The following is an 8046-nucleotide window of genomic DNA, read 5'->3' on the forward strand; positions in this document are numbered from 1 at the left end:
CCGATTCTGAAGCAGACATTCCGGGACAACTGTGGCAACACCTTGCTGTGAGAGAAATGGCACAGAAGGAAATCCTCTTAAAGGCACAGTACTGTCACAGATCACAAGACAAGATTCTGGGATCTGAGCTCCGAGGCTGTGATGGTGAATATGGAGCTCTGACTTGATGCTAAAAATTGCAAGACCCCTTTAAACCTCTGTGTCTTTTTCAAGGGTGGGCGCACCCTAGCTGAATGATTTTCTTTACAGCCCAAACACAGTAAAGTTCTGGCGATCGGGGGGGAATGAGTTCCCAGAGAACGTCACAGTTGGTGGTTTTGATGAATTGCAAAGATGGCTGCCCACTCCAGGAACATCTCAGAGGAGCAAACATTGGAGTCACAGAAGGTGAAACACACACAGAAAGAATCACGCAGATAACTAAATTCATGAAGGGCAGGCACAAAAATGGTGGGACCTCACTTCACTGCTCTAAAAGAGCCAATGAAAAGGCACATTGTCAAAAGAACGACCCCATCGGCCTCACAGATTTACTGTGCACTTCTAGTCTCACATCTCCCCAGCTCCCACAACATAGCCCCTCCATCCAACCAACGATCCACTGTGTGCATGTGCACACACAGAGTTCACTGAATGATCGTGGCAACATTCAAATCTCAGAACAGCAGGCATTCAGAGACCTACTAAAAGGTGAGCCTCCAAATCTCTGACAAAAAAAAAACTCCTGAAAAGTTCACATCACAAGCTTGCATTTCATGTAGATGGAAAAAATCAGTCAAATTTGACGCATCACAGTTCTACTCCTCTCGTAATCACCTCAAAATGGAGCTCTATTTTAACTGATATGATGATTTCCAAGTCTTGCTGATTGTTTTACGGGTTTTGTACAATGATATTTTTGCATTACACAGCTAAGTTCAGGAATATTACAAACTAGCAGAAGAGGAGAGCAAATAGAGAGATACAAAGAGAATGCTCTCCTCCAAGGTGCATCTTTTCAGTAAAATGTAATTTCCATAATATTGTAGAATCATACAGCACTGAATTAAAGGGACTTTTGGGCCCAAAATGGCTCCCAGGAGCTACCAATTTGTCCCATTTTGCACTGTATTTTCCTGAAAGGCTTGAACGTTTGCAAAAAGTTATTATAGGAGAATTTGCACAAACTTCAAAAGGAGACAAAGACCTGCAGTAGCCTGATGGAGACAATCAATGATGCTGGGAGTGGGATCAGAAGAACATTTCTACATATTGGACAGAGCTGGAAGCACGACAGCCTTTTACTGAGACAAACGAGAAACCTACACAGTGATGGCTATCTTGAAAAGGTCATGAATCTGGATAAGAAAACTCTAGCAGAAGAAATGATTGATCTACACCATAATTTTAATGCATTATAAAACATCTTGCATTTATGTAGCATATTTCTATGTAGCAAACTGTCACAAGGACTTCTCAATAACATTAACTTAACTTTGAAACCACGCCACTTAAGCAATTATTCACACTAAAATGTAGGAAGAGTTCAGAGAGATACAGGCCAAATGCTGGCAAATAGGACTGGATTAATATAGGATGTGTGGTTGGCATGGACAAGTTGGACTGAAGGGTCTGTTCTATATAAACTCTATAACTTGGTGAAGTATTTCAAAAGAAGAAAGTGAGACAATGATGGAACAATTTAGGCATGGAGTTGGGACCCAGAATTGAGGGTCTGGTCATAGAGATGTACAATATGGAAACAGACCCTTCAGTCCAACTCATCAACGCCGACCAGGTATCCCAACCCAATCTAGTCCCACCTGCCAGCACTCGGCCCATATCCCTCTAAACCCTTCCTAATCATATACCCATCCAGTTGCCTTTTAAATTGTACTAGTCTCCACCACTTCCTCTGGCAGCTCATTCCATACACGTATCCTGGAACATTAAGCTGCCAGTCTTGTAATTCAACAGCAAAGGCAGTGACTGCTAACTCTGTCAGTTAGGAACGTGGGTTTCTCTCTCTCTCTCTCCTGCACTGACCTCGCCATATGCTTCCTTTGTCTGTTCTTCTCCCTTTTTGTCCTTCCTGACTTGTCACTTTGGAAGATACAAAGAATGGAGAAGCAAAAGAATTCTTCCACTTGGCTCATTGTGTCTGCACCAGCTCTTCAAATGACCAGCATTACCCTGTGCCAGTCTCTTGTTTCTTCCCCATCTCCTTGCATGTTATTTCTATCTAAATAACCACCTTTCTTGAATGCCTCAATTGAACCTACCTCTACCACATTTCCAGGCAGTGTATTCTGTACCCTGACTCTCGCTGCGTGAAAGATTTTTTTTTTCTCACATCATATTTGCTCCTTTCGCAAATCACTTTAAATCTATGCCTTCTCGTTCTTGATTCTTTTACGATTGGGAGCAGTTTCTCCCTACCCGCTCTCTCCAGCCCGCTCATGACTTTGAAAACTTCTAAACTTCCTAGCCTCCTTCTCTCCAAAGAGAACAGTCCCAACTTCTTCAATCTATTAACAACATTGAAGTCCCTCATCTCTGGAGCCATTCTTGCAAATTGCTTCTGCATTGTCTCGAAAGCACTCTCCCCATATTGTGGCACCCGGAACTGTAGACAATTCTTCAGCTAAGGTCTAACAAGTGCCTAATATTTCTGCCATGCCTGGGGTTATAATAACACCGCTGGTGCTGACAGGCCTCACAGCAGTATCTTAAGAAACGAGTCTTGCCTGAAGCTGTTCATGTCACACTTACAGTTCCACATAAAGCTGATCATTGATAATTGAAAGCTCCAAGTATTTCTGCAACATTTTCCCCATTATTATGCATTGAGATAGCTTGCAAGCAGTTTATTTAAAAGTCCAGCTCTCTGTATATTGTCAGCACTGTGTAGCGTAGTGTTTTAATATGCACTTAAGCAGAACAAGACTCTTTCTGTTCAAACCCACAGACAGTCTTGTGCAGTTTGAAGTACAGTGGGGAAAGTGGTCACAACCCATTTTTAGCTGGAATGCCGTCATCAAAATATTTTCCTTCTACCACTTGTAAAAATCAACACAACTCTGGGTTTATGAACTGTGGAATGTACCATAAAATGATAGAACACAGGGGGCCATTTGTCCAACTGTGCCTCTGTTGGATCTTTGAAAGACCTTACACTTACCCAAGAGGCAGTGCAGCAAAGATTTATTAGGCAGATACCTATAATGGTAAGATTGTCCTAGAGGAGAGATTTGGGTCAACAGGGCCTGTTTTTGCTAGAATTTACAAGAATGAGAGGGGATTTTATTGAAACGTACAAAATTCGAACAAGACTGGAGAGACTGAGTGCATCAAGGATGTTTCCCTTGGTTTGGGGTGTCTAGAACCAGGGGGTCACAGTTTCAGGATACAGGCTAGACCATTTTGGACTGCGATGAGAAAACATTTCTTGACTCAAAAGGGCAGAATCCTCTACCATAGAATATGTTCAAGAAAGAGATACATAAATTTTTAGATATTAAAGGCATCAATGAGTATGGGGAGAGCACGGGAATTTGGCATTGAGAGGGAGCATCAGCCATGATCATATTGAATGGAGGAGCAGGTTCAAAGGGCAGATGGTCAGCTCTTGCTCCAAGTGTCCTTGTAATGCATTCTGTCCCCCTGCATATTCCCCATAGCTCTGCAAATTCTTTTCCCTCAAGTATGGGAGACAATGGTGCAGTGGCGATATCACTGTATAAATAATCCAGGAGACCCAGGCTAATATTTTGGGGATGCAGGTTCAAATCCCACCACAGCAGCTGGTGGAATGTATGTAAATCTAGAAGTCGAAGCTAGTCTCAGTGACCATGACAACAAAGACTGTGGTCATCAAAACCCACCTAACTCACTAACATCCTGTAGGGAAAGTTATCGACTGTCCACACCAGATCTGGCCTACATGTGGCTCCAGGCCCAAAGTAATGTGGTTGACACCCTCTGAAATAGCTTAGCAAAGTTCAAGGACAATTAGGGAAGGGAAACAAAGGATGGCTTAGTCTGCAACACCCCGATGGGACAGATTAGAATTAAGAAACAAAAAACAAGAATTGCTGGAGAAGCTCAGCAGGTCTGGCAGCATCTCTGGAGAGAAATCAGAGTTAATGTTTCGGGTCCACTGACCCTTCCTCAGAATGTCGAACTTTTCCAGCAATTTCTGTCTTTGCTTCTGATCTTCAGCATCCACAGTTCTTTTGGTTTTTATTTAGAATTCGGGAACATAGTTTAAAACGAAGGGATTTCCTGGTCAAGACGAAGATGCTGAATTTCTTTTTCTTTCACAGGATAGCCAGTCTTCTCCAGAGAGCATTGGAGGTTAGATTATTGAATACTTTTAAGACTGAGTTGGACAGATTCTTTACTGAAGTGCGAGTCAAAGAATAGGGGAGGTAGACAAGAAAGTAGATTCAAGGACACAACCTGATTAGTCATCAGCTTATCATATGGGTTCAAAGGGGCTGAGTGACATTCTCCTGATCCTAACTTTTACGTCACACATGAGCATCAAAAGAAACTTATACAGTTTAATGAGAAAGTTAGTTACATCATAAAATTATTTACATAGAACATCAGAAGATAATATTTTGATTTGCAATACTTAGAAACAGCAAATTAATTTTCAACTTGACAAACAGAATTAAATGCCACAATATTATTTGTCAATCACTTCACAGAATCACAGAACCATTGCAGCACAGAAGGAGGCCATTCGGCCCATAATCTGTGTTGGCCGTCCAAGCAAGCGAAACATTGAATAGCATTCCCCGGTTTCTTTTTTCAGATAATTATCCAATTCTTTCTTGAATACTCAATTGAATCTGCCTCCACCACGTTCTCAGGCAGTACATTCCAGATCTTAACCACTTGCTGGTTGAAAAAGTTATTCAACATGTTTCTGTTGCTTCTTTCACCAATTATCTTAACTCAACTGTGCTCTTTCGTTTTCGACTCTTACAGCAATGGGAATTGTTCTTCTATACCTACTTTGTAAAAACAGTGGACCAGTGATTTCTATCATTTTTTCCCCATTTCTATTACTTGGATTTATTCTATAACTCATTGCCCCCGCACATGTACATCTGTAAACATTTGACAGACTTCCTCCAGATCCCACTTTGAACTTAAAAACATGCACGTCAGCTCAGCCCCAAGCATTCCATGTAATGCAACAGCTTGCTCTCAGTCAGATTATGCAGCTATAAACTGTGAGTGGCTGTTAATCCCAAATCAAGAAAGGAAATCTGAGACTTAGAAACAAAAGCTCTCGTTTCTGCAGTTGGCTGCAGGTGGAAGAAAAACAGAGCAAGAAAATAAGAGTTAGAATGTCAGACCCAATCAATAATCAGCTCAGACTGTGCATGTTTTCTATGAACTAATGGCAAAAAGTAACAGTAAATGGCAGCCATGTGGCAGAGCACAGCCCCAAACTGTGTGTGCCTGAAGCAAAAGGAACAGGTGAAGGAAGCTATGATTTTTATTTAAAGTTAATTTGAGCACCTCCATTTGCTGGAACTCAGAGACTAACAGAAGCAGGTTATTCTGTATTAAAGAGGGATGTTAAATTCAACAGTTATGCATTTCTTCACATTCTATTAGAAAGCCTTGTATTTGGTTTCTGTGGTACAGGCCTTTCTGAAGGCCTCAGACTGTGAGAACTTACCAGTGCAAAACTGCAGCAGGGAGCTGGTGTCATACAACCCACCGTAACCAGGAATACGATCCGCCATTCCCCTTTCCTTCTGATCTCTTTTCAGAAAACAAAATACACCAACAAAAGCTTTTCTCCCTCCTTATTTCACTTTCTCGGGCTCCTTCTGCAGCCTCCTGTTACCATAGCAACCAGCTCACTCCAGCTCCTTCACATGCCTTTGAATGGGGGGAGAAAAAATTTCCTCTCTGTCTCCCGCACTGAAAAATTCATGTAAATGCTCTTGCTGCATCTTCTTTCTCAGAAGGTTTTGATCCTGCTACCATCTTTGTTTTAAAAGCTGACTGAGGATGAATAACGAGATCTTATTGTTTTAAATCAATAGGCTTGTTACAGCACACCTAAGGATGTGATGTGATGCTCTTCCTCAAACTCCAGCTCTCTCCTTGCTCCATTCATCGCAATGAGCTCATTGGTCTGCTACCTGCATCTGAGGCTAATTTATTAACGAGTTCTCGGCTTACTTCACCTTTTTATCAGCCAATGAACTGCCGCTATCTCCTTGGCACAGCCAAAGAGCTGATAAACTAGGCGTGAAATCAAATTAAACTAGGGTAGCTTGATAAATGGTATTTGATGACAATGTTCAGCTAGTTGAATGTTTGGGCTCAAACCTTTTGCGATGCTGCCTTCATGAGTTAACCCTTTCAAGGGCAGAACATCAGAGAATCCTTCCCATCCTCAATAAGCAAGTTAAAATAAGTTGTGGGTAACACTGATTTCCTTTTACACTTGATTCCACACCGTTTTTTTTTGTGAGTGCATTCAAACATTTCAACACATAAACAGTGGGGCGAACATAGGCAGAAGTGGTCTTGAATAGTTACTAATTCAGACAGTGTAGGGCAGCTGAGTTGGCACAAACAATTGAAGAGGGGAGTTCATGGAAGGGGCTGAATGACTATCATTGTTGTTTCAGGGCCTGTCGCACCACTGACCTTTGGATTCCCTCTCGGCCACTTTCCCACAATGGTGTTGTCAGCACTCCCATTGTCTAAAGCAGAACATTCAAATGACTATAAATACAGGGAGGAAGATGTGAGAAATGGATCAGAGTAACATCTCTCCAACCCATTATTGTTCAGCAGTAAAGGCTTCAGGGTTGCATCTTGGAAATGGATAGAGTGAGAGTACTCACTCTGAAATTAAGCAGGGGCTCCTTAAGGAAAAGACAATGAGACTTAAAAATGACTCACCTTATGTCAAACTCCAGTTCGGGGGAGGTGGCAGCATAATGGTAATATCACTGAACAAATAATCCAAACCCCAGGTTAATGCCCTTGAGGACAAAAGTTCAAATCTCACCAATATCAATCGGAATTAAAAGCTAGCCTATAAAAGACAGTTAGTGCCCTTCAGGGAAGGGAAATCTGCCATCCTTACCTGGTCTGGTCGACATGAGTCTCCAGAACCACATTCACTCCGTTAAAGGCACTATATAAATATAAGTCATTATTTGCTATTATTGCTATTAGTTTACTGTGCGTTTTTGCCTTAGTAGTGTTCCTGATTAAGTGGGAGAAGAAATTGAAAGGAATCCTCTAATAACCAGCTGAATTTATGGTACAATTCTCCTATGCCCCCCTTATACAGGGGAGGTGCTGATGTAGTGGTAGTATCATTGGACAGCAGGGAATAATGTTGTGGAGTTGTGGGTTCAGTTCTGGAATAAAATTGAAGTCTAATACCAACCTTTGATCGTTGTGGAAACCCATCCGGTTCACTAATATTCTGCAGGGAAGGAAATGTGCCATCCTTACTCATTCTGCCTTATATGTGACTCCAGACCCACAGCAACATGGTTGACTCTGAACTGCCCTCTAAGCAATTAAGGATGTTGACCCGGTCAATGACACCCACATCCAATGAACAAATAGAATTTTACCAATGTGGAGTCAGAATATAATTTCAACTGTCTAGACTTATTACCGTCCTTAGTATGTAAAATCTGCCAATTTCTACTGATTGTTTAGTTCAAAGAGTCAGCATGACTCAAAAAGGGAGACAGTGACACGGTGAGTTTGTCACTAGATGAGTAATCTGAGATCCTAAACTAATTGGCCATGAGTTCCAAATCCAAAATGGCAGCTGTGGAATTTATATCCAGCAATTTAAAAGAAAAGACGCAATGAAGCTGGAACATAAACCAATTTCAGTCATAATGAGCATGAAACTCTCGTTCATTGCTGTAAAAACCCATCTGGTCTTACTTATGTTCTTCAGGGAAAGAGATCTGCTGTCCTTACCCAGTTGGACTTACCTGAGAGTCGAAACCCACAGCAATGTGGCTGACTCTGAAATTGCAACCACTCAGTTCA

The 8046-nt window shown here is 41.6% G+C and overlaps 1 protein-coding gene across 1 annotated transcript in view; it reads right to left on the minus strand.

Moving 5' to 3' along the window:
- The window catches only part of LOC122542797 (echinoderm microtubule-associated protein-like 2), a 132352-nt gene extending 126230 nt beyond the window's left edge, over positions 1 to 6122 (minus strand). The window contains exon 1 of the mRNA XM_043680848.1: positions 5681 to 6122. Within this exon, the coding sequence (XP_043536783.1) occupies positions 5681 to 5747 (67 nt within the window). The 5' untranslated portion in view covers positions 5748 to 6122. The remainder of the gene's footprint in view (positions 1 to 5680) is intronic.
- Between the last annotated feature and the right edge of the window lie 1924 nt (positions 6123 to 8046).

This window comes from Chiloscyllium plagiosum, chromosome 41 (genome assembly GCF_004010195.1).
Source record: "Chiloscyllium plagiosum isolate BGI_BamShark_2017 chromosome 41, ASM401019v2, whole genome shotgun sequence".
NCBI classification, from domain to species: Eukaryota; Metazoa; Chordata; class Chondrichthyes; order Orectolobiformes; family Hemiscylliidae; genus Chiloscyllium; species Chiloscyllium plagiosum.